At 41.5% G+C, this 27,284-nt stretch overlaps 1 protein-coding gene across 1 annotated transcript in view; it reads left to right on the top strand.

Annotated features, from left to right (window-relative positions):
* Window positions 1-27,284, top strand: part of Ryr3 (ryanodine receptor 3) — a 521,956-nt gene that overhangs the window by 351,671 nt on the left and 143,001 nt on the right. Inside the window, 6 exon segments of the mRNA XM_036183838.1 lie at window positions 415-517; window positions 1,305-1,442; window positions 19,131-19,404; window positions 20,666-20,780; window positions 22,296-22,425; window positions 23,571-23,674. Coding sequence (XP_036039731.1) covers window positions 415-517; window positions 1,305-1,442; window positions 19,131-19,404; window positions 20,666-20,780; window positions 22,296-22,425; window positions 23,571-23,674 — 864 coding nt within the window.

Below are 27,284 nucleotides of genomic sequence, written 5' to 3'. Positions count from 1 at the left end.
ATAGAGTAAAATAAATAATTTCACCATTTTAAACTCACGTTAAGAAAAATATCCCAGGCAAAGTCAGTCAGAAATTGGATTTTAAGAAAGTTTATATAGAGAGTTTGGCTTGAATTTGTGAGGCTATACATAAAGTCTGAAATAAATTTCCTAATATTATTAACAGGACTTATCTTTGGGTGATAGGAATTTTCTACTCTAAGTATTCTCCAAATTCTGTACAATCAATAAGCAGCCTTTACTATAAGAAAAAAAAGAGAGAAAGCTACTTTTGTAGGTTGGCCACTTTTACTTCCCCCACCCTCCAAAAATTTTGAAATAAAAAATTCAAAGACTGTTTTGTGTCTAAGGCATGATCTGAGCTCCCATGGCTGACATGGAGACTGGCTAGAGATTGCTCTTTTGCCCTCACAGATCAACATGCTCCTCAGCTTTCACCTGGGAGAGAACTGCCCCTGCCCAGAGGAGATCCGAGAGGAGCTGTATGACTTCCATGAGGACCTTCTGGTTCACTGTGGTGAGCTTCTGAGAGATGAGCTAGAGCTCCATCTTCCTTTATTAGCCAGTGAGGGGTTGAGAAGTTACTCTTAGGTCTAGTGACTCTTATGGTACCAATTGTTCAAACTACACGTGTCAGAGAAGATACAGGAAGTGTCCCTGACAGAATGAGAGACTGACAACACTTTTGTCTAAAAGAATCTTTGTGAGGATACAGAGAGGGGGAGGGAAGGTCTTTGTAGGAAAGACAAAGTCATCCCTGTGGGGGATGACTGACTACACCTCACCTAGTTCACTTGCAGTGGTGCTGACGTCATGTGCTCCCAGCCAAGAAAAGATTGTGATCCTTTTTCTTTTAGCTATTGTAACTTTCTAAAAAAGTGGGTATCAATGTCTTCTTGAAGGATTCTAAGTCATAGGTCCCTACTTCGATACATATCTATGATTTTTAAGTGGGTGGTGGCATTTATGATTGTTACACATTGGTAAATTGAGTAATATGTAGAAAAAAAGCTGAGCTTTTCATTTGAAATAATAAATGTTAAAGTATTTCTAGAGACTCTAGGGCCCTTTTTAACATAGGTTAGAAAAAGTAAATCTTTGGGATTAAATTTATTTGATGTTCTAGGACACAGAAAACCATATATTTTAGCAACTATTTGAAAGACATAATGCAGATAAATATTCTTGGGAGGCTGCCTGTAATCTCTTGAAAATGTTTCAGGAGGATGGGAAATTGTTTTATTATGTTCTTCCTAATTCTTAAAGTACTGTTTGGGTTTGCACTCTGCTCTGTGGCTTGCAAGGAGTTCCCTTGGAGGAAGAAGAAGAGGAGGAGGAGGACACTTCCTGGACAGGAAAACTTCGTGCTTTGGTGTATAAAATCAAGGGCCCACCCAAGCCAGAGAAGGAACAACCAACAGAGGAAGAGGAACGGTATCCTAGTAAGTGACACTGCCTTTCAATCACATTGTTCACACCCCTGTGCTCTTCTGAGATTTAATCAAGGTGACTGGTTCTCTCACACATGCTCTAAGACAAGCAAGGGCTGTTGAATGCTAAAGTAAACATTGAGCTTTGTGTTGGCATTGTTGTCAGTGTTATGGATTTTTTTTTCTCTGCCTTTCTTGTGATCCAAGGAATTACCTTTTGGATTTCTCTGACACCTGAGAGATCAGCTGTTTGGTATCTGCTCTTATTGTCTGTCTACTTAGAAATTCTCACACAAATTCTGATCTTTCTTTCAAGTTCTAAGCATTGTTGAATTCCCTCACTTCTGTTTGCAGCTACCTAAGCAAGGAAAGCTACTCTAACCAAAGCAGTTAAACAATAGTGAAGCAGCACAGGTAAAAAAAACTAAAGGTCTCTTTTTTTTCTCTAGTATGGCGTTAAGATTGAGACAGCCTGCAGTCTTGAACCTGTTTTCTTTTAAGGATGGCAACTATTGTCCCAAGTAACTCCTCTCTTCTTTGCTCAGTAGGTAATCTCAACCATTTGATGCGTGTTGAAAGAAGAGCACTGACCTGCCTGATTGTCTCTAAATGAGTTAACATTTCAAGAGACAGATTGTCTGAACATTATATGTAATCAATCTGCTCCTTGCTACAAATTTGACAAGTTTAACATTTGTCTAAAGAAGTGTAGCAGGTTCAATGTCATTGGTTTTTTATCTTAGTCCCTGTTCCTATCCATCTTGGAACACACTTGCAGATCACCTACAAAAGAAATAGACTCTCAAGATACAATAGGTGCATCTGGGATAGCATTTTAGGGGTTCACACTTCTTATTGCCCTTTATATTAACCTTTCATCTTTGTCAGGCTATCTCTGAGGGGAATAGATTATTCCCATTTATCAGTGGGGCATTTGAAGCCTCTCAGAGAATATATGGTAACATGATTCTAGCAATCCTGGTCAGTCCTGTCCTATCACCATAGAAAGGATTTGACTTTGAGGGTGAGCCAACTGGGTTGTAGAGCCAAAAAAATAAAAATAAGTGAATAGAGATTCTCTTTGTGGTTACCACCAAATAAGTACCGCAAATAGCTTGCATTGGCCCACGTATCTCCAATAGCACCTGCTGAGAACTGATTCTGGAAGTGGATGCTTTTTTGACAGTATGTTATGAAGAGCATTCCCACAACGTGACCATGTCATATTAAATGAATCAAGTCAGTCAGATGAAATCATTCGTCATCTGCCTCTGTGAAGTCTCACACTGAGGATGGGTTCAAACACCACAGATTACTTCCTGCACAACTGCTCCTCAACCTTAAAGGAGACAGATCGTGTTCTATTTGCTTGGATAGAACATACACACCTGCCAGGCCTGTTAGATGGGACTGCAAGGGTTCACCATGCTGCCTTCCTCTCACATGGGGTTATGACACATCCAAGTTCTGTGCCCTGAGCCTTCTGAGGTTCCCAAAATAAAGGAAATGGTCAATCAGTTCAAGCAACACTGGTTGCTATTATGTGGGTTCCCTGTAGAATGTTCCAGAAGCATGGCTGGAATGGTATTTTAAGATAAAGTCTATGAAGCTGTTTGATACCCCTCCAGAGAATTGTTTTTCACTGGATCATATAGAGGCAGTGTTTCTAAATGTACAGCCCATTGTTAAAATCCTATAAATTACTGACAGATTGTCCATGTCACTACTTACATGATTTATCTTGACAAAAATAATACAAATTTAGGGGATTTTAGTAAATTGACAATTTACCAAATGCATTCATATATGCTAGTTATTAATGTTCCTAACAGATGTTAGCTTTCTTCATTTTTTTCAATATTCAGTTGAGAGAAATAGGATTCAAAAGAATCAAGAGATACTAGTTCAATGATTCTTCCTTCTATCTTGTATCCAGAAAATTTTCCTGGTGACTTATTAACACAAATCTCATATAACTAAATCAAGTGAAGCTGTGACTTTACTCCAGGTGTCTACTCTCCCATAGTACCATACCACACTGTTTCTACATTTGAGATTAAAAACTGTTGGGAGTGGTCATTTATGATAAAAGTCAGGGGGGTGGAGAGATGGCTCAGTGGATAAGAGCACTGACTGCTCTTCCAGAAGACCCGTCACCCAGCACCCACATGGTACTTCACAACTGTCTTTAACTCCAGGATCCAACACCTTCACGCGTACATACAGGCCAAATGCTAATAAAATAAAAAGAAATAAATTATGATGAAAGTCAAAACCCAATACCATTCAGAATTTTAACACTGGAGAGTTAGTGATGCCAAAGATTTGAACTGGAAATCTTCAGGTAAAGTGGTGGTGACCCCTCCCTGAGATTCACCTCTATAAGCTGTGGTATGGATCAGATGGGCTCAGGAAAGAGAGAACAAAACTGTTCTGAAACTCATTTGAATGCTGCTAAGTAGCTCTGTGTTAAAGAGATTTGCTTAAATTAACTGCAGGCCACACCATCAATGAAAACTATTACAGTATTATCAAAGAGCTATATGATAATGAAATGATAGATATAGCAGCAGCCCATCATACTAGGTCACATTTTTATGTCTCTGTCTAACACATCCATAAGAGAGCCCTTGTATGCTAAGACTGGACTGCAAACTACAGTTAAAACAGGATTTCCTTAAATATAAATGTGTAGCTGTAGCAACTGAGTTATTTCTCCAGAAGAGACCAAACAGCTGTTTCTCTTGAATTCTAAAGTTAAGAAAATGAAAATCAGCTATCATATTTTACAGATTAAATGATACACTTATGCCTTTTCCATGGGAGATGGTTTTCCTCGTCTTTTCTGTACAAAGAAATGTCCCAGAGGATATTATGTTCTCAAGTAATGCAAGCAAAAGAGACAGAGCCCCCTGCTGACATTAGAGACCTTTTGCTGACCCATTGTAATTCAGCTGTGGAGAGCAATGTGAAGAACTGGATGTAGGAGTGAGTCTGTCTAACAGAAGTGAACCGAATTCTCTTCTCAGCCTATGCTGTTTGCACAGACTCTGCCTCTCACAGAGCTGAGCTGATATTCTTATCCCTGAGACATACTTGTTTTCCTCTGCTACTCTTCTGATAAAGATCAGACCAGGAGTGTCCCTAGAGATGACTGCAAATCCATCAAGTTCCAAAGTTGCCATTTGGGAAAGCTTATACATTGTCACTGAATGTATAACAGCTCCAGGCCAAAATTCTCTCCAGTTGAAGGCTTATTTGTGAATACTACTGGGCAGAGAAAGTGCTCTTTACAACCAGAATAAGTCCTGGCCTCTGGTACAAATGAATGTCAAGTAAGATCACTATACTACTGGTAGAGAATATAATGATGGCTCAGGTGACATCATTAGAGTCATTTTCTAAAATTTCTAAATTCTTTCCAAATAGCTGTCCCGTAAGACAGACAGACAGATGGACACACAAACACACACACAGCAGGTAGAGAGTCAGCCCTCCTCTGTGAAGTCTTTCCTCTAACTTTGTTACCCTCCCTCCTGCCCCAACATATCATGTAAACTCCAATAGGACACACTTCCCTCCTTAGATGGAGTTTTTATTCATCTTTCCTTACTGTGTCTTAATGTGAGGAATTTTTTTCTATATTCATTCTATTGACCTAACTATCTTTTTTACCTCTAACAACATACTGGTTAGTTAAGGCTCACAAACATGGAAACGTGAGGTCATGGATGTAAAGGTGGAATTGGGTCTGAATAGATAACTCTTAAAATAATGAGAGTAGTTTGTGATGTTGAAATACAGATACACTCCATGGCTAGAGGAGGGTTTGGAGGTGTTATAAAAGTGTGAACAGGTAGATAAAATAGGAAATAAAAGCATTTAGTTGAAAATGCTGGTCAAAAATGCCAAAAGACAGGCAAGTTCAGGCTGAATTCAGGCATGGCAACAGGTAAGGGAGAACTGGATTCTACAGGGAGCTGAATGGGTTGTGGTGGGGATGTAAAGTGATTCAACACTGTGTTTTGAAGAATTGCTAATAAAACTGGATTCATCAGTACAGTGTTCTCATTTGCTGTATAAGACTTGGCCCTGGGGTTTCAGGGATGGAAGGTTAAGCATGTGTGTGGTACCCACGTTAGCTTGTGTCTATTGCTTCTCACAATAACAATACACAGCCTTCAGTCTCATTCCTATGTTATAGTTAAAGAAACTGAAGTAAAGACAAATTATCCAAACCTTATAGTGGTGGCATTGATCTTCACATTGCTATTCCTGGATGTATTCATTACTTAGAAGCATTGTGTCCCCTGTAAACAGTGACTGTGGAAGTTTCTTAAAAACTAAATCATTAGTTTGTTCAGCAGTAGTGAAGTGGTTATGATGTACAGGGCTCTAAAATTAGGCTACCTGGTCTTAAATTCTTGTTCTGCCTCACTTCTGTAAGGTTAAACACGTGACAGCTTTGTGCCTCAGTTTTCTTTCCTGTGAAGTAAAAAGAGATTAAGTACCTACCTCATTGGGTCACTATAAGAATTAAGTTATTTAGTAAACGCAAAGTATTTTAAAGTGTATCTGGGACAGTGTTTAATTTTGACCTGTTTTGACCCTTAAAACATTTGGTGATTACCTACCACATTTTAGGCACTGTTTGGGGAACCAATGAAATCTGTTTCAGAAAAACAGTCTTTCAATCAAGGATTTCACTCATCCCTGCTGCCGGCAGACATTGGAGCCATGGAGACAGAAATGCTTGGGGTGAAGCAACGTGAAGTGTGGCAGACAGTCTGATACCTCAAATGATATCAACGGGTCATATACAAACATGAAATGTACAAATATGTTGAATAGGGAAAGAAAATGCTGGTTACTGATAGGGTTAAAGATGCCAGGGAGCTAAGCTTTGATTCGGAAATAGGGATTATTGGAGTGGAACCAGAATGATCACAACAGTCCTTGAAAGGGAATGGGGGCAGCAAAAGAGAACCAGAGAAATGCAGATGTGAGAAGGACCTGGGGTCGAAACTCACTGTATTGGCTCCCTGTCAAGTGCCTGACAGCCACAGATATGAAACGGGGCTCATGGAAGCAATGATGGGCCCTGGATGTTGGCCATCTGTGTTTTAGAGCTGGAGAAGAAAGTCTCAGGAGATAGAAACTCTGACATATACTGAATGAGTCCTTTGTATCTGGTACTATCCTGGATACTTCATGTCACCTCTCTTGACTTTTTCCTCACAGCAAGCAACTGAGCACAGTGACCTCATGCTTCCCATTTTACACATCAGGTATTTAGACCTGAGTAAAGAGGGTGGGCTCAAGTTGCCCAGTCCTCTGTGATTCTGTCTCAGCTTTGTCTTTATTTCAGGTGTTTCTCCATGTTAGTCCTGTTCTATTGCTGTGAAGAGACGCCATGACCGAGGCAGCTTTAAAAGGAAGCATTGAATTGGGGGGTTTGCTGACAGTTTAGAGGATGGGTTCACTGCCGTCATGGAGGGGAGCATGGTGGCAGGCAGACAGGCATGGCACTGGAGCCGTAGTTAAAAGCTTACATCCTCATCCACAAGCTGGAGATAGAGAGAACGAGACTGGGTCTGGCATGGGCTTTTGAAACCTCCAAGCCCTCTCCTAGTGACACACCTTCTCCAACAAGGCCACACCTTGTCCTTCACTAAACAGTTCCACCAACCAAGGGCCAGGCTTGAACCAGGACTGAAGGCCATTCTCATTCACGCTGCCACACCGCCCTTCCCCCGCTCAGATCAGCAAACTCTCTCTGTCCCTCCTGTGCTCTTCTCTCTGTCACATCATCATCAGTCATGTAATCGCCTGTACAGTGTGAGCAAGTGATTACGAGGCTGGATGACTGATTTCAAAAACAACAGGCTAATTATCTCCTTATGATGGATGAGACCCCAGGGAGCCAGAGAGCAGAATCTGGCTGCAATGTTGGAGTGCAGTTTCACTGGTGCCTTGTAGTGCCACTTCTGACAGGGACGAAGTGCCCAGGTGGTGAGGAAAGCAGGGTGGGGTGAGCTCACTTGTTTCTAACCATGTAGGTACGTATGAGGCTCTCACCAAGGTAGAAAACCATATAGAGGCCAAAGACTGGAAGGGGAAATGCTGGTGTGGTGGTGTGTGCTTATAATCTCAGTGAGACAGAGACAGGGCAAGCTTTGATGCTCTGTCTAGCCTTCCTAGCCTATTTGATTAGTTCCAGGCCAATAAGAGACCCTGTCTGAAGAAACAAGGTAAAAAACACCCAGGATTGGCTTCTGGCTTCCACAAACATGCTTATGCACATGCGCACATACATGCACAAGAAAACAGAAGAGAAATTTAGAGACAGATTTAGCAGATATATACAGCAGCCAGATGATTGCACACAGTAGTCTGCCCTAAAAGCTAGGCTCCAAGGCAACCAGGCCAGTGTGACGTGAACAGTTTTGTGGGGTCTACAGTCTGTTGTAAACAGTTCAAACCCCTCTACATCCTGCTCTTACCTCTCACTGCCTTGCATGCCTTAGCAGACCAGCTATTTACAAGAACCCACTGTCATTCACTAGACTGAAACAGTTCATTACTTAGACAGAAAGTGAAGTGAGGATTAAGCTGGTAAGGGCCATGATGAAGGGAAAATTTGGTCACTGCTCTTTCCATCTTTTCTGTTCTTTGTGACAATTATGAGGATTGAATGCTCATTCAGGTGTAGTCCTTAACACATTGCTGAACACACAGGAAATGCTAGATAAACTGTGGCCATTATCATTGCAATGAGGAGAGTAATAACTGGCAAGGAGCCCTACTCCTTGCCCTACTCCTGGGTTAGGGAAGCCCGCATAGACAAAAACAAGTATGTTTGCCCCAAAAGCACACAGAGAGGTGGGGCATGTGCTGCTGTGTGAGCCCTCAGCCAGCTTCACACCACTAGTGGGTGTCTTTGTGGTCTAGTAACACACATTAGGCACAGCAGCCCGGTGTCTTTATAGGTTTTTGCTTACATTTCAGACCACCTTAAAATGTCATTGCCAGTGATACCTCATAGCACCAGTGTTCATGTTAAATAAGGTAAATTGGTCCCAACTGTAGATCCTGGGTCAGAGAAGCATTGGGGAATCACAGAGAAATCGGACTGATGACTTTTCCTAAAGTTAAGTCCTTGAAATTTATGGACTTAACTTCCCCGGCCTTTCCCATTGCTAAGCAGTAGATATTTGACCATTTTGTAAATGTGACGTGAAGAAGCTCCAGGACAGAGAGCACAGAGGACTTAAGTCCCTTCCCCAGTAACCGTGGGAAGCTGAATGGACGGTATGTGACTGTGCCATGCGACCTCTGACAGACAGTTTCCTCTCCACTAGCAGCCATCACAGAGGCCATGGAGTCCCCATAGCTCACCTCCTCCATGTAGGTGATCAGTGGTGTGCACTGACGTGTTGATTATGGTCACTTCCTGCCGTTGGTAACTGCTAGAATTCTGAGATTTTCCTTTATTTCTTCAATCTCAGGTTTTACTTGTAGGAAAAACCAGCTGAATAACATTGAAATTGGACACTGAAAGTGGTAGTAAAATTCTTGCTGCTTACCCATGTAGCCCAGTGAAGCCACAGGCTTTCATTGACTGCTTGAATAAATGAGTGCTACTCTTTCAAGAGCACAGCACATTGTGTAGACATAGACTCTCAGAAGCAGACAGAGACAGAGAGGTAGGTGACTTGTCTGAGGACACACAGCTGTCCCTGCCCAGTGCTCTTGTTCCAATACTGCAATCTTCAAGAGGAATTTTATAGGGTAATTTTATTTCATCGGTAAAGAAATTGAGGCTCTGAGAAAGCAATCTGGCTAAGAGTGTCAGGAAAAGAACTAGAGCTTTATGGGTTTTAGGATTTCACATCTGAATCTATTTCATGACTTATTAAGAAAGTGTCTAGACAGTAGGCATAATAGAAGTTTAAGGTACTAATAAAAATAACTATTTTCTGAGTGTTATGAAGGTAAGCAACTTGAGATGATAAAGTACACAGAATAGATTCTAACAGCCTGGAGCCCCACCATTTGCCAACCATAATGTTAGCTAAGTTCTTAGTCTCTATGTGTTTCTGCTTTCTTTGTATATAAAAGGAAAGTAACAAAGAAGGATTTAATGAAATAATGCCAGGTTTAATGTTCTGAAGCCTAAAAGTCTGCATCCACCTTGGCTTCTGCACTGAGTGTAAAAATCATAGGTCATATGAACTTCCTTTCATATTTATCATGTCAATTCTTTTGGCAAACAAGAAATAGAAAACCCAGTTTGTGGAGAGCAGCCAAAGAGGGGCCATTGTGACAGAGATTACTGTGGGATTAGAGATGGAGCCAGCCGCTGTGATGGACTGATCCAGTAACTATACTTACTTCTTCCACAGTCTCCTTATTCAAGTTTTGTTTTTAGAATAGCAGTGGACTGCCAGCTACAGTCTGGACCTTAAATCCACTCCTTACCAAGTCCAAAGGATAAGTAAAATACCTTCTCCTGACATTCTAATCAAGGGTCCTGAGACCAACTAACTCCTCCCAGTTCCTCCCCACTTCCCCACCCAACCAAATCCACAGCTTTCCTTTCTCCTTCACTTTAGCACAAACAGGCATCTTACACTTGGAAATTATCCACACCTGTTCACACCTCCAGACTGTCTACAGCATACCACAGGCTGACTTTCAATATCCTGGAATTTTAAAATAGGTGCACATTGTTTAAATGCACATAATTTTCTTTTCCATTGTACTGTGAACGTTATAAATCATTTTCTGAGTTTAGCCTAAGTACAGTGCAGTTTCATTAATTTCTTTTCCTCAATGTAAATGGATTTTTTTTTCTTCCAAGCTGACCCAGATTTAACAATGCTCACAGACAATTTAGCAGCACAGGTATGGGATTTGCTTTGCCAGTAGCCGACATCTACCCTTTGATAATAAGTATGTAGTTCATCGAGTGAGGACCATTTGGCTTGTCATCTAAATTTGGAGAGACACAAAAAAAGATACATCCTGAGAAGTATTTGGAAGTTCCAGACTCCTGCAGCCATAGCATGGAAACATGCACCATGTGAGCAAATGACCCTTCTCTTACAGCAGTTGGCATGGGAAGCTGGCCATTTGACTACTTAAAGGAAAGGTCTTGTGATAATGGTAGATAGCTAGGGAGTTTTCCTGTAAGGGTCACATGTGGATGACTTAGAGGTCTGAAATCAAAGAAGCAGGTTATAAAATGACTGGTGGGGGACTGAATCAGACATTCCCAAATGGATGTACTAAGCTGAGCTCTAATGTTGTTTATGTGCAGAATATATGACTAGTCCAAGAGTGAAGAAGCCATTGTCTTCTAAAATGTCCCCTTGTCTTCTAAGATGTTCCCCTAGCAATCAAGACCTCCTAAGTCATACAGTACATTCAGCATATTGCCATTCTGAGTTAGCTTGAATAATCATTTTAAATGTAGGATATAGGTTATATATTTCAGAAAATTGCCTACCTATTGTTATACTAATTGCAAAATTTGAGTGAATTAGAATGTTAATAATAATCCCATCAGGGAAACCATAGTGCACAATTCACTTTCCTCAATGTTTTGTTTGACAATTTGCTTTATTTTCTCATCACAAAGCAGAGGCTTAGTTACACATCTCCCTTTGTTCCTCCCTTCCTCCATTCTGTTCTTCATGGAATAGATATTACTCCTTTCTATAAGTGCCATGAGATGAACCACTGGGTGTACTTGGCAGCGCCCTGTTGAAGTAATGGAAAGTCTAAACAGTTCTGATGAATATTTTATTTTTATTTTACTTATTAAATTGTTTTTTAATTCTTGACAATTCCATTCACATACACAATTAAATATATACATATCTACCTCATCTCCTCCTTCCTAATCACCCTGCAGATCCCCTAGCATGCCTACCTACTAACTTCATGTCCTTTGTCTTTTTTCTAGAGATTTATTTTTAATTTTGCAAATGTGTATGTCTTTGGTTGGTATAAGCACCTAAGTGCCAGTGCTCACATAGGCCAGGGAAATCCAATACCCCTAAAGCTGGAGTTACAAGTGGTTGGAAGTCACCTAATATGGATGCTAAGAACTGAGCTCAGGTCCTGCACAGAAGCAGCTCATGCTCTCAACCATTGAAACATTTCTCTGTAACTCCCCCCTCTTTTTTTCTTTCTTTTATGGTTTTTGTGGAAGGGGTTATTATTTTGTTTTGTTAGGTTTTGTTTTGTTTTGTTGTTTTAGATAACTCACAAAGTCCAGTTAGTGCTCCCTGTAGGTACATGGGCATAGGGCCACCCACTGGAGCACAGGAAAATTACCAGTGGGAACATCTTCAAAATAGAATGATTCTCCCTTCTCCAGCAGCAATCAACTGGGGGTCCTTATTAAGGGGTGGGACCTGGAACATACCTCTCCCATCCATGCCAGAACTGGGGCTTGGTGGTTTGATCTAGTGTAAATAACCACAGCTGTGTGAGTTCATGATGGTGGCAGCCATGCCGTGTCTTGAATATAGCATTTCACTGTATCCTCCTTATCTCCAGCTCTTCCATTCTCTCTACCCTCTCTCCCATGACATTTCCTGAACCACAGGAGGGTGGAGTAGTTAATAAAAAAATATCCCATTTAGGGCTGAGCACTTAGTCTCTTCTTTTCAGCACTGTTAACAGTTATTAATCTCTGCGTTAACTGCTGCCCACTGCAAAAGGAAGCTTCTCCAACCAAGGTAGAGCAGTCTAGGTTTATGAATATAAACATAAATATTTAGAAGACAATTTGACAACATGCCCAAATACCTTACATATATTATTGAATTTCCTCAACTAAGGACCTATGAGCAGTAATAGTGTTCTGAAATTGTTTCATAGAGGCACTTAACTCACTCTTGGGCACCTAACATTTCCCCATAAAATAGCATTTGATTAAGAAGCTACTTGGAAGTGGCCCAACAGGAGGTAACTGGGTATTCAGTCAAAGACAGTCAGAAACATGTGCGTAACATATATCCTGGCTCCTACAAGCTCACTGATGATACAGTGAGACTCCTACAGCTTATAGGCAAGGCTTCTATTACTACTGAGACCATCTGCATTGATAAAGATATGCTGATGTTGAGGTTGAAGAAATAAGTCCCCCAACCCCAACTGCAGCCTGCTCATTCTTCGTGTGCCCTACTTGGGCCACAGAACCTGCCAAATAAAGCCACACCACTACTGCATAACACAGGCCCAGCCCCTCCTTTCTCTGAAGATGGCTGGACTTAAATCCAAACTTAGCCCAATGAAGGGGAAACTTTTAGAGCCCTTCAAGCTAGCAGGGAGCACTTTAGTGCCCTGTGAGCAATAGTCAAAACCCTTAACCTCCAGATTCGATTTTCAAAATAATCATTCTTTAATCCTCACTCTATTTCTCAATACCAGGAGTCCTACTCTCATGCACTCATGGTTAATCCATCCAGAAGCAAGCAGTGAAATATCCTTAAACTGTAGCTGCTAGATGAAGGGCTCAGCTCACTGACCAGAATCACACAGCCTGGTGGAGTGGAGTTTACCTGAGCTGTAGGGAAAAAAGAAAAAGGGAGAGTATACAAAGTTGGGTAGGTAGGACGGGGGGGGGGGTGGGGTATCTAGAAAGAGTTAGAGGATAGGGTAAACAAAATCAAAACACATCATACCTCAACTGAAAAAAAGAATACAATTAGGCTAGATTGCTTGCTGGTTAGCACTACTACATATTTTTTGTAGCTGCATGAATTGTTTTATGGAAATCATTATTTTCTTGAGTAATACAGAGTTATCAGCTGTTGACACAGTTCATTATAAAATATTTTCAAATCACATTTGCTAATATCAATAATTTAATCAGGATCTTTAAGTCCTTAAGTGTTGAGAAGCTGTCAAAGCTCACAGTGGCAGATAAATGTTTGCCAGAATTCTAGTTTTCACTTGAAATTCAAATTTTCTTATTGGCATTAAATACTATCATTTAAAGTGAAAAACTTATTTCTTTTTGAAGAAAATATGTTATCTGAGACCAGTTAGCCACAGGTTGTTTTTATTCTCATTTAAAGGGCATTCCATTAGACAAGAGGCTAGTGTAGCTGGTAACTCAATCACACGCCAATGTTTTACCTCAAGAAAAAACACTGCTGACATACAGCTTTGTGCATATCAGCATTATGTCTGTGGGGTTAAATGATATCATCTTGAGAGTTTTATTGACAAGATTCTTAGTTCTTCATTCAAAACATTCAGATGTGAATTGCCTGTTTTCCCAGGCAGGTGATAATAAGGAATATGGTTGAGTCTTGCTGACTTCTTTGTTTTCATGTGCCCGCACTTTTGCCTATCATTTCTTTTCTACCATCAGTGCCAAGGTAAATATAATTGAAACAGCAAATAAATCTTTGAATTGTTATGACCTTCGAAACTGCCTAAGGAATTCTGAGCCCCCTAATTTGTAGTTTAAACTTTCAGAACTACTATTATTTATAGTATTAATAGTTAATGTTTATAAGTATGTTCCCAGCATTGTTTATGCACTGATTATTTTAATTTTCATATGTTCAGATATACAGAAGACCTAACACATTATAGAAAACATGTTTTAATATAGATTTTTATTACTTTATCACAATCTTTCTGTACCCTCTTTTGTTATATCCCCTGGGACTTAGGTGTAGAGGTTGTATTGTAGATATATCAGTTAGGGCTGGGCACCCCATAGAGTTCTCTGCATCATAACCAATTGTAGACTTCTGTGATGGTGTCCATCTGCTACAACAATAATGTTCTTTTTTTTTTCTTTATTAAGAAAATTTCTACTCCATTGCTATCCACAGACCCCCCTCCTCCCTCTTCTCATCCCCCCAGCCCTCTTTCTCAAGCCACCCCACATCCCCACACCCCCAAAATCAAGGTCTCCCATGGGAAGTCAGCAGAGCCCAGCACACTGAGCCTAGGCAGGTCCAAGCCCCTTCCCACTGCACCAAGGCTGTGCAAGGTGTCGCACCACAGGCACCAGATTCCAGAAGCCTGCCCATAGACAAGGGTCAGATCCTGCATGGGTGCCCCTCAAACAGTAGACATCAAAATACTGAACAATCCAATTAAAAAGTGAGCTACAGAGCTTAACAGAGAATTCTCAATAGAAGAATCTCAAATGGCTGAAAGGCATTTAAGGAATTGTTCAACATCCTTAGTCATCAGGGAAATGCAAATAAAAACAACTCTGAGATACCATCTTACACCCGTCAGAATGGCTAAGATCAAGAAGAATGTTCTTTGATGAAGGGAATGAGCAACCTTTATCTGTTGGAATAAAGATAAATATTTAGACTGTATTTGGAAATCACACTATTAGGAAAGTGGTAATAATAAGTTTTCCTTTGGAGTCCATGACCTCACCAGCAATGAGTAATTGCCTTTGTTTATAGTACCAAGTAAAAATTCCTTTCTATTGAGGGATCTGAAGTCCAATTACATGGCTGTTGGTTACCCCTAAAATATAAGTGCCATTATTGCACCCTGTGGGATTTCTTGTCACACTGGTCATTGCTGTGTATCATAGGCTTTACAGAGAAGTAGGACTAATGATTGCTTTTACCCCTTGGCAGCTTGCATAGCACCTTCTAGTAATATGAGAACTAGTCTTCAGGGAAGAGACTTCCAGGACAGCTTGAGCTCCATTCCTCCAGTTCCCATGTCCAAAGTACGTGGTATCTTCACCACTGAGGTCTACCTTCAAGTTCTGGGAAGGAACCAAGAACGATATTCATTTATTCATATTTTCTCTCTCCTATATATAGCCTATATAGTTTGGGAAACCTATATAGTTGGTCTCCCTGACCAACAACTCAGAGACAAAGCCAGGTTAAGGGAATGCTAATATTTATTTGGTTTCATGACTCTGCAAATGTCCTGTTGCAAAAGAAGTAGCCTTGAGCTGATGAATGATTCTACCTACTCATAGCTTCTCCTATGTGGCAGGGACTTTGATGCTGTGTGTTATTTCTGTGGAGGATCTGGCCATTTATGGAGAGAACTACAGTTGTTTCATGCCAGAATGTGTGCTTTAAAGAAAGTATTATTTATAGGACATTACAACTTGTATCAGGTGCAAGAGTTTCTGTATTTTTGTATATTTCCTTTGTTCTTGCTATCTTAACTAGGAGAAATAAGAATAGATGTACCTGGGAACAGTTTCATTTTTTTAACTTTAATTTTTAAAATACTTTTATACAATATATTTTGTCATGTTCTTTTCCCTCCCTTAACTCCTTCCAGATCCTCCCCACTTCCCTACCTACCCAACTTCACATTCTTCCTTTCTCTCAAAGGAAAACAACAAAAAGCAAAAAATGAAAACCAAAACAGACAAACAGCTGAAGAAAGAAAAGAAATCAGTAAGACAAAAATAACACAATTGAAAACATACCTAAAAGAAAGCATAAAGTCTGTTTTTTATTGACTGACTACTCTGAGCATAGGACCTGCCCTGGAATGTGGTTGATATTTCCCGTGGCACTCCATTGAGAAAAACTGATTTTCCCTTTCCCAGAGATATTAACTGCAGAAAGTTTCTTGGTTATGGGTGGGACCTTGTGTCCATTTCCCCTTCTCATTGCTGGGGTTTTATCTGGTTTGAACCTGTGCAGGTCTTATGAGTGCTGTTACAGTCTCTGTGAGTTTATATGTATATCAGCCCTGTTGTGTATGGAGGATGCTGTTTTCTTTGAGTCATCTGTTGCCTCTGGCTCTGAAAACATTTCTTTCTCCTCTTCCATGTAGATCTCTGAGCCTTGAGTGGGGGGCTCAATTTAAAAAAAAAAAATCCACTTAGGGCTGAGTGCTCCAAAGTCTTTCACACACTGCATTTTCCAGCTGTGGATCTCTTTGTTATCCCATCTACTTCAAGAAGAAGCTTCTCTGGTGAAGGCTGAGCAAGGCACTGATCTGTGGGTGTATCACTATGTCATTAGGAGCCATTTCATTGCTACATTCCTTTAGTAGAATAATAGTAGTAGGTTTTCCTCTAGGCCCAAGACCTATCTAGTCTAATGTTCATGGACTCTTTTTTTGCTTGTTTGTTTCTCTGTGTAGTTTGGGGGCCTGTCCTGGATCTCGAACTCAGGTCAGGAATGGGGTCCATCTCATAGAGTGGGCCTTAAATCCATTTAAAAGGTGACTATTCATACATGTCACTATGGCATGAGGATTTTGCAGTATTGTAGGCCCAGGGGTTTGTATCTGAGTGATATTGATGATTACTTTTCTCCTCTGGTAGGGTACAAAGTACATTCCAGTGCCAGGAATGCTAATCAGTAGGAGTGAAAGTTCTAGTTAGACTCTAGCTTGATTTTTCCATGTTTGGTGACATAAGTATGTTGTGTCTTCAGCAACAGGCTCTTCCCATTGAGTTATAGATAGTAACTAACAGCCTTGCTAATAGTTGGTGATGCTTGGGGGGGGGGAGCCTGTAGAACCCCTTTGCTAATGATTCAACAGGGAAATTGTTGAAAAAAGCCCAACACAGCCCATTAACAACTTGTCCCTCAGAAGGTGCAGATATTAACAGGAATTAAGTCCCTACTAAGCAAGACTTTTTAAGTTTTTGAGAACTTCATACATGAATACCTATCTACATCACTCACACTTACTCTCTCTCCCACCTCAAACTTACCCTAGCCCCTCTCTCCAAAAGTCATGGTCACTTCTTTATTATTTTACACACACACCACAGAGAGAGAGACAGACATATATGCAACCCACTAAGTCCATTTGATGTCGTTTTTATGTACTTGTTGCTTATGTATACATGTACATGACTACTTGAGGTTGGACATCCTATGTAGGAACTCATTTCTGGAAAAAACTAATTCTCTCTCTCCTAGCAGGCATTGACTAACTGAAAGCTCTTCATCTAAGGATGGGACCGTGTGGAATTTCCTTTGTCTACATTGGCATGTCAACTGGTGTTGTGATTATGCTGGTCTTGTCTAGGTAGCCATATTGTTGGTATTTCATGGTTATATTTTCCCTGTCATTCCAAGGGGACATTAGCAATAGGCACCCTGAACCTCTGGCTCTTACGATCTTTCCACCACCTCTTCCATGACATTCCCTGAGCCTTAGGTGTAGGGTCAGCAAGTTCTCTTAACTGTGCTTCTCTCTAGCCTGTGTATCCTTTTTTTTTTTTTCTTAATTGTTTCAGCTATGTCTCCTGCCTGAACCTGAAACACCCACAGGGTTGATAGACACAGCAGTAAGCTAAATTAATCCTTTACATCTAGATCTTTTAGAGCTTTGGTGACTAAGTTCTATTTTTATAGCCTATGGTAGAGCCAAGAGTGTATGTGGAGCAGACATCTGCTATGTATAGTGATGTGGAGTAGAAAACTTGACTATTGGAAATGACACAGACTACAGCAAGCATCCATCTCAATGTATTCCTAAACCTCTCCCTGGTGGATTCAATGACCTTCATTGTTCCCTTAGCTCTGGTTTTATCACCTGGCCTGAATGAAGGCTCTGGTACAATCCCTACCTTCCAGAAGTGTGTTGGCAGTGTGAGATGTGGACACAATTATGGTTTTGAAGCAGTGTTTATTCCCCTGTGGTGGAATCTTCTAAAACTGTGTATGCAATGGGAGGGATGAGAATTGCCTCACCAGCTGTTCCAGCATGTCTCCTTTCACCTCCTGAACTTACTCAGATCAGCCTTTGCTTCTTAATTTCTTCCCAAAGCAAAGCCAACCAGCAGTCATCAGGAGCCATGTGGTCCATCCACCACGAGACTCTTAGCTGGTCTCATTTTAACTGATTTCCCCTGTACTTGTGGAACTGGCTAGGAACCCAAATAAATCCTAAATTCAATGCCATAGTGGTTTCTTTCTTTCTGTGCTTATGGAAATATTTCCTGCTGCAGCAGTAGTCAACTCCTGCAAAAGATTCAGTACAAAGAAGCCATTTCCATATATGATGGTCAGATGTCCAGCCTCTGAGCCTTCAAACCTAGTCTTGTCCTTTCTATTCCTCCACTTCTATTCTTCTCCAAATATATGTTATGTTCATGTCATCTAAAATATCTTTTATTGTTAATGAATTATTAGCTCTACTTGGTCCCCACCACTGGGTATCTCTAATATATTTAGAGGCAGTAATAATGTCAGTTACCAGTGTTTCATTTGCTTTATTCTAAAGAAGCATGGGCCAATGCTTTACTTTCACACCTTGACCCACCCCAGACAGCTACTCTGTACTCTGTCTCATGGTGCTTGCAAGTACCTTCATTGCAGCATTTATTGCATTGTATTATACAATAACAATAAAATTTTTACCACAAAATAAAAATGTAAGGAACTGGCTTATGAGCTCCCTGAAGGCAAGGACAGAGACTTACTTGTCATTCAATTTTCAGTATGAATCAAAACATTAATCAAATGAGTGTTGCATTTTTTAGTATGTAATTGTGATATTTTTATTGTGGTATAGGTGGCATTTTATGTCTTGATATATTCTACTTTTATACATGCCATGACTCAACCTTGAAATAAGAAAAGATTTAACCTGAGCCAGCTGTTGATATGTCTGGTAGTTGAGGGAAGTTTCTGTACCACCTAACTTTCTCTGCTCTGGGGCATCCATGGTTAGTGTTTTCTCCAATTCTCTTTTCAGCAACACTGAAGGAACTAGTCTCACAAACAATGATCCGCTGGGCCCAAGAGAACCAAATCCAGGATGCAGAGTTGGTGAGAATTATGTTCAACCTCCTACGGAGACAGTATGACAGCATTGGGGAGTTGCTACAGGCTCTGCGGAAGACCTACACCATCAGCCAGGCCTCCGTGAGCGATACCATCAACCTGCTGGCTGCCCTGGGCCAGATCCGGTCCCTTCTTAGTGTCAGGATGGGCAAGGAAGAGGAGCTTCTCATGATCAACGGGCTAGGGTAGGGTCACTCATAGCAAGTGCAGTTCTTTAGAGAGAATTCTCTCTCTCCTTGTGGTGGGACATCCTTGTCACATGAGCTACCTCTGTAACAGGGGACACCAGACCACCTGTTGTGCAAGGCAGAAAGGGCATTACCAAAAGGAATGAGCGGAATTCTTAGAGACTCTTGTGAAATAGCCTGTGTGGGGTCATGGAGACACATCTGGAGGAGAGGGCAGCCTATTTAACCCAAGAGAGAAACAAGTTGAGCACTGCAGCCTCTGGCTGGGTGTCTTCTGGGGCTTCTGAGGTATTCCTGTCTGGCCCCTTTTCTCCCCAGTTCTAAACTGTGGAGTGATTTTGTTAGTTCTGTGAGATCCCTTAACTTACAACTCATGGATATGACTCACAAACCATGTACACAAGACGATTCCTGGCAATTACAGAACATAGAGGAGAAAACAGGAGCCAGAAATGTTCACTGGCCAACCCACAGTGTTACCTGATTAATATCAAAAGCAATGTTCCTCTCCTCCCCATCCTTGGGCTTGAACTGTAGAGAATCACTAAGGACTAGGAAAGTGGTTTGCATGGTTCTCAGGAAAGAAAGGGTGTGTGCATGCATGATTCCCCAAGTTCATTTGCAAAGAGGAATATTATAATAGAAATGAAGAGACTTTTATGGGAGGGAAATAAGCTGCAGAAACAGCCCCTCCCTCTCTACCCAACTTACAGGCAATTGTTGCATATCCAGACTTTTATTTGCCTAAGCTTCATGGTATGAGTTTGTGTTAGGTAGCTTAAAGGTGTGATGGTTGTTACGTGTTCATACCATTGCTTTTGAAGACTGGTATCCACAAACTTCATTGTATCAAATACAAAATTCTTATAAGAAAGACATGCAGTCCTCTCATTAAGAAACTGAATACAAAGAAACACAGCTATCAGGAGAGAAAAGACGTTCTTGGGTACACAGAAAAATCCAGTGGTATGGGTGGTCTTAGAATTTATTATAAGCAAAAAAAGGATGAAGGGGGAATTGTTTAAATATCATTAGAAATAAGCATTTTAAAGGGGAAAAAAATCAAACATTTAGAATTATTTGGTGCTCCTTTTTTATGCCAGCTAAAAACATTCCATATGTACTTCACGACCTAGTACCCTCTTACTATTTTTCTCAGCCTATCATTTTAATATTACTTGACCTAAATCGTGTTTGTGTGGATTTTTATAGCAGAAGAGCAACAGGTGCTGAACTCTCCCTCTCGTTTTTCTGTTAGGGACATAATGAACAACAAGGTGTTTTACCAGCACCCCAACCTTATGAGAGTCCTTGGCATGCATGAGACAGTGATGGAGGTGATGGTGAACGTGTTGGGTACAGAGAAATCACAGGTAATGCCATACTTAGCCAGAGTTTGACTCTCAGGGCAGGACTACTTGCTCAGGTATCTGTTGCCTCAGTTCTCCCCTGGGAAGAGGAGAAGATTTTTACAGATCTAAAAGGATGCAAGAAGGGGACCATTGCTGTTAGCCTAGGGTGCAACTGGGAATTTATACCAGTTTTCCTGAGATCTTACTTAAATTGAATGGCTTCTTTTTGATGTTTTTGCATATATATATGTTGATTTACATGTGCATGCACAATTATGCACATACATATGGAGGCCTGAAGTTGTCATAAACTGTCTTCCTAGACTGCTTCCCACTGTCTCCTAACTGAGACAGGGTCTTTCACTGAACTCAAACATCACAAATTCACATAGTCTACCTAAACAGCTTGTTCTGGGGATTCTTGTCTCTGCCCCGTGAATGGTGGGATTACAGATGGGCCTATTCCCCCTTTGCTTATGAGGGTGATGAGGATCAGAACTTCAGTCCTCGCACTATCACAGGAAGCATTTTATCCACTGATTTATCTAGACTGCATGACTTCTGGAGGCAAAATATGGAGTATGGTTTCAAGTGTTGCTGATTCTAGGGTGCCACCATCCCAGGAATAAGTGGTGTTCTTGTTTTTTTCCATTGCTGGGATAAAAATACTGACCAAAGGCGACTTAGGGTAGAAAAGGGTTTATTTGGCTTGTACTTCCGGGTCACAATTCATCATCTTGGAAAAGTTAAATTTCTTCACAGAACCCTAAGCACATCTGTATGCCTCAGTGACAACAGATTTCAGAACTGTTCCTTAGAGCTCTTCCCATGATTCTGAAGGGGGAATTGTGATCTTTCTAGGAGTCTGACATTGTTTTTGAGCATTGTAAGATCCCAATAAGCTAGAGCTTGCCATAGAGATGCTAATTGTTTCGGAAAGCAGAGAAGGCTACCAAATCAAGTGATGAAGGATTGCACCTCCATGCTAACTTATATGCATCGGGTGTCAAGCGCCTTAGATACCTGCAGAAGATCAGTGATTGAGGCCACATACTTAGAGACATGTTCACAGAAACAGGGCATGGTGCCTTTCAAACTTTCTTAACTATGGGGATCACCCTTGGCCCAGAGGACCCAAGTTTTAATGGACTAATTGGCATTGTTTTTCTATGATCCCTCAACTCTGTTTCTGATATTACCCTTTATTGCTCTACTCACTCTGGCTGGAAACAATGGTTGTGTGGTCATGCACTTTTGTCGGACATGTAGAGAAGCAGGTTATAATTGATAGACATTGCCCTTAGAAGGAAAGATCTTGAGGACTGTAGCTAATTTCCAAGATTTTTGGAAGCCTCATTCTTAGGCATTCTGTCCCTCTTATAAATGTCTTAGGGAGAAGAGGTGTAAGGAAAAAGTTTATGTTCTAAACAATTCACAGCTTGTGGGACTTCAACCTGAAACTCCTATAAGTTTCCACTGTTCATGAAGGCCTCGTGATAGATTCTTCTCTCTAATACTTCCTGCTTCTGCCCACAGATTGCCTTCCCCAAAATGGTTGCCAGCTGCTGTCGCTTCCTTTGCTATTTCTGTCGAATTAGCCGGCAAAATCAGAAGGCCATGTTTGAGCATCTAAGTTACCTGCTGGAGAACAGCAGTGTGGGCCTAGGTAGGTGTGGCACACCTTATAACTTCCACCTTTGGATCCAGGCAGTCCATTCTCCCTCCTGACTACTTAAGAGAAAAAGAGAAAGATCAACATGTATGCCACGATACATGTAAGTGTAAAACAAGAGCCAGCCTGTCCCCCAAAAACAAACGCATAAAAACATGTCTGTGGCCTCCACTTTCTCCATAGCTGTTGCTACCAACTCCCACTAAGTTGCTCTCCTCTCTCAGGTCCAGTGCCTGTAGTTTATGAAAGGCTGCCTGGAATGGAGGATGTGCTCTCAGGACAAATTCTCTCCCAGCCCACTTAGCTAATCAGTGAGCAGAGCTCTTAAGACCAAGGTCATGGATCCAATCCTTTCTTGGCAAGCTGGCTACAGGACTCGTTCCTGGCCCACCAGCCACCCAGCAAATTCTGCCCTGAGCTTCAGGGCAGCCTGGCCAAGAGCAGCTAGGGATAAACAACATGATAATGGGAATGGATAAACAGCAGTTGGGCACCACTGTGAAAAGAGCAACTTTCCTTGTTTCTCCTGGCTCACCATGCTGGACAGAAGCCAAAGGATGAGACATAAACAGACACATACACCTGAAATGTGAAATCTCACTTCTCTTTTGTTTATCAAATGCAACCTCAAGCTATCAACTGTTGTTTTTTGCTTGTTTGTTTGTTTGTTTTTAATATCACTTGAAGTTTTTCATAATTGTATCTAGGAGCCAAAAACAAGTATCACAGACAACATTGGTACACTAATGTAACCATATGAACTTGTGCTGTTTGAGACTATTTTTAAACTCCAAGTGGTAGCCCGCTTTGGGCTTTGGGCCCAGACCATGAAGAAGCCCCTGAGTCTTCAAGTGATTACAAATGCCAAGAAGTTTTGTGTTACGAAGGTACTTGAAACTGTGTAGTCCCAACCCATTCCGTAGCGTGATTTTGTTATAATTAGTATTCTCAGTAGTAATGAATGTGAGAAGGGAGAACAGGACTCTTCTAAAGTTAGGCTGGCGGCCCTCTCCGAGAACAGCAGTGTGGGCCAGGTTTCAGTGTATTTGCTGCCCTCTCCTGTCCACATATGTTCACTGCACGCTGAAATCCGAGCTGGGTGGCCTTAAATGCTCTGCGTCTTTTTGCTCCATCCTCAGCTTCCCCATCGATGAGGGGGTCCACCCCACTGGATGTGGCAGCCTCCTCTGTGATGGACAACAACGAGTTAGCGCTGGGCTTAGAAGAACCGGATCTTGAGAAGGTAACTGGGGAGACAACGTGTTATTTTTCTCCTAACTCTATTGCAGCCAGACAGAGGAAAAACAAGCCAACACCTAGGTTTCCATTCACACCCATTTCATAATGGTGAAAACGTGGTATAATATGAGTGGCTGGCACCACAATGATTAGGCCCCAAGGGTCACGTATGAGTGAAGGAAATCGGCTTCCTAGACAGGAGAGTGTGGCATTTGTTTTCTTCAGATGTGGAGGCCCCATATTACTGTTCTATATGGAATGTCACTGGATCCCTAAAGAAAACTTCTGTGTGATCTAATTCATGAGTCCACATATGAAAGAGATCTAACAGGAGGTTGTAAAATCGACGTGCTGGCCACTTGCACACTGCTGCCCCCTACTGGAATCGTGAATATCAGACCGGCCTGCCCGTGGTTGATAAAGTTGCAGTGCTCTGTGACTTAAAATAACCACTCTAGAAACTTCTCCATGCTTGGTACCGAGTTTTCTGTACTCAACTTCCCTAGCGGTGCTGCATTAAGAATTAAGAATTAGGACGTTCAAAGTTTATAGCAAAGAAAATGACCAGAGTAGGCCATGGTGGGACTTCGGTAAGTATTCAATTGGAAGGTTTTCCACCGTGCCACTCGTGGAACTATTTGCTTGACTGGGTAGCTGATAAGATTAACAATCTGTGTTCTAAGTGCGAAGAAGAAAAAAGAGGTGGGCAAGGAGTGGGAAAAGTCAAAGGCGGCCCACACTCCAGTGAGTGGGTTTGAGAGCTGTCTCTTAGGGAACTGACAGCTGAGGGATGAGCAGAAGGAGTCAGCCGCACTGTTGGAGAAATTTGCCAGGAGTGTTTAAGGCTCAGCCAGGAAAGCCCACGTCTAGGACAGTCGGAAAGTCAAGCATGGAAGAACCATGGAGAGCATGGTGAGGAGGGTGATGGGAGCAGTCAGATATTGGACTTGTTAATAATAGAAGTTCATGCTCATATGAGATCACTCTCTGCCAGACCACACTCGGAGTGCTGCCCACAAGTTAACTCATGTGACCCTCAGAACAAGTCATTTTTATTATTGTTGTTGCTCAGAAGTTTTGAGTTAAGGAAATGGAGGTGTAAGGGGTAGGCCTTGTCCTCAGTGCCACAGGGTAAGTGGATCAGAATTTGGCTCAAGAGCCGATGCTTGTTCCAATTCTATTACAGTACCTCACTGGAGAACCATGAGTGACAGAAACCAGAAAGGCCCCCAGCAGGAGAGCAACACGATATGTTGTGTGGTTTAGAAGGCTGCAATAAGGAAGTTGACTGGACGAGCTCTTACAAGAGCTGGGGCAAGAAAAATTGCTAAGAGTTATCTTCAGCAATCCAAGCATGAGTGGGTGCTGACTTCAGTTAATATTGACACAAGCAGATGTGAGAAGTACTTGAATCCAGAAGACCTAGGGAAGACAAATAGCAACTATTAATCAAATATTGCTCTGGTTCACTTGCAGGCATGCCCAACCTGCACCCTAAAGGTCGCATGCAGCTAAGGAGGGGTGTGGATGCAGTCCAACACGACACTTCAGAAACTTACAATATGATGAAATTTTGTTTTTGCGTGTTTGCAACTCAATTGCATGGCTCTTGAGCATATGCTTTACAAATAACAATGTCACAGTCTGATATCAAATGGTTAGATACTGCTGTCTATGAGTTCGGGGGTGGTACAGAGGTGTCCTGAGGTTCCCAGATGGAAATGTCAGCTGGGGAGCCGACTGCATACTTAAAGCTCAGGAGGGTTTTCTCAGCTGCAGACAGATCATGGAGAGAGACTGAAGCCCTCTGGGTAGGTGAGATCCTTGCAAGGATGAGTCAGAGCCCTGAAGACCACTACCACCCACAGAGTCACAGAAAAAAAAAAAATCAACAACTAAACAACAGGAAGAACAGCCAAAGAGGGATGAGGAGACCCTAAGAAATATATCTGTGAGGCTGAGGTGAAAATTATTTTAAAAATACATTTTCTTTTGTTCCTTCTAAATAGTATAGGAAGGCTCAAAGAAGGTTGAGAAGGCAGACAAGGAGGAGTAGTGTGTTATGATTACGTTATCTTGACAGTGATGCCCCATCTGTCTGAAGTACCACACAGACAGGTAGACAATGTCACAATGTCAGCAGTCCTGAAGACCCTGTTAGCACAGCCAGGGCAGAGAATTGCCGGCCAAGCTGCAGAACCATGTCCAGTCTGTTGAGATGATAACTACCCACTAATAATTTCCTGAAGTTCTGTGTTGGGACGTTGTTTCAGATGTATTTAACCAATAATGATTGAGGGTCCATCATGAAGCAGGCAGGCTACATGCCTGTGTCATGTTACTTATTTCCGACTGGGCACACTTATTTTGTGGTGTAAGGGGATATTCATCTTCTGGCGCCTCTGGAATACATGTCCACAGATGGGGTGACTTAAATATCAGAAGTGAAATGTCTCAGTTCTCCAGTCTGGGAAGCCAAGGCCAAGGCCTGTCAGCTTTCAGTTCCCCTTAGGCCCCCTTCCTGGTTTACAGATGGCTACCTCCTGGCTGTGTCCCACAGGAACTGTCTTCTGCAGAAGCATTCCTGTTATATCTTTGCATGGCTATGTTTCTCCCTTTGCTAAGGACACCACCCTAGAAGACCCCTTTCTACTTATTGTGTTCTTCACAGGTCTTCCCTCTATTCAATGACATTCTGATATGCTGGAGCTTAGAGTTTCAGTGTATAAATTCGGGATGAAACAATTAACAGAAGATGTCTTTGAGTTATTCGTGTAATTTAGTTCTTTGGGGTGTTTTGCAACATCCAGGAGATAATTTTAAGTGATAATATTTTAGGAAAGGACAAAATATTAGTAAAATTTTAATTACTTTGTCAAATCAGTAAGTATTGCTGTTGGCTCTAATTAAATCCCTAATATATCACTAAGGTAAAAGCCAAAGTCAGGAAAAGGATCTTTATTTTAATTAATTTTCTTCGACCATATAAAGAAATGTGTTTCAGTGTGTGTGTGTGTGTGTGTGTGTGTGTGTGTGTGTGTGATTGTATTTGTTCTTTTTTGTCCCCTTCTTGCTGGTCTCCTCCCCCTCCCAAAGAGTTACCCATCCTTCTTTCATGACATGTATATTCCATTACCTTCTCCTCTGGTCCCCTCTTCTTCCAACTCTGCTCTCTCCCTTCCCTCACATAGGCCTCTTCATACCTGTGTGCCTTACACATACACACATACACACACACTACCACCCCACACACACATCACACACATACACATGCCATACATCATACACACAAATACACACACCACCACACACACATACACACACACCCCAACCACATCACACACCACACAACACACACACACACACACACACACACACACACACACACACACACCTCTGTTATGAGAGTTAGCAAAATTTTCTTCTTCTCCACATATACTCAAAATACCAAAGTCAAAAACAGAGTAGCAATTCAATCTTAAGTAGCAGTTGGTTTGCTGGTATTTGTCCCTGATTTCTGGTGAAAGTGGGTAAAATCTGAGTCTTGTGAGCTGACAGCCTGAGATTCACAATCTGTGTCTGGCAGTCTAGAAGCAAAGAGACCACTGCCAATC

This window comes from Onychomys torridus, chromosome 4 (genome assembly GCF_903995425.1).
Source record: "Onychomys torridus chromosome 4, mOncTor1.1, whole genome shotgun sequence".
Classification (NCBI taxonomy): domain Eukaryota; kingdom Metazoa; phylum Chordata; class Mammalia; order Rodentia; family Cricetidae; genus Onychomys; species Onychomys torridus.
This window is presented reverse-complemented; position numbering and strand designations above follow the sequence as displayed.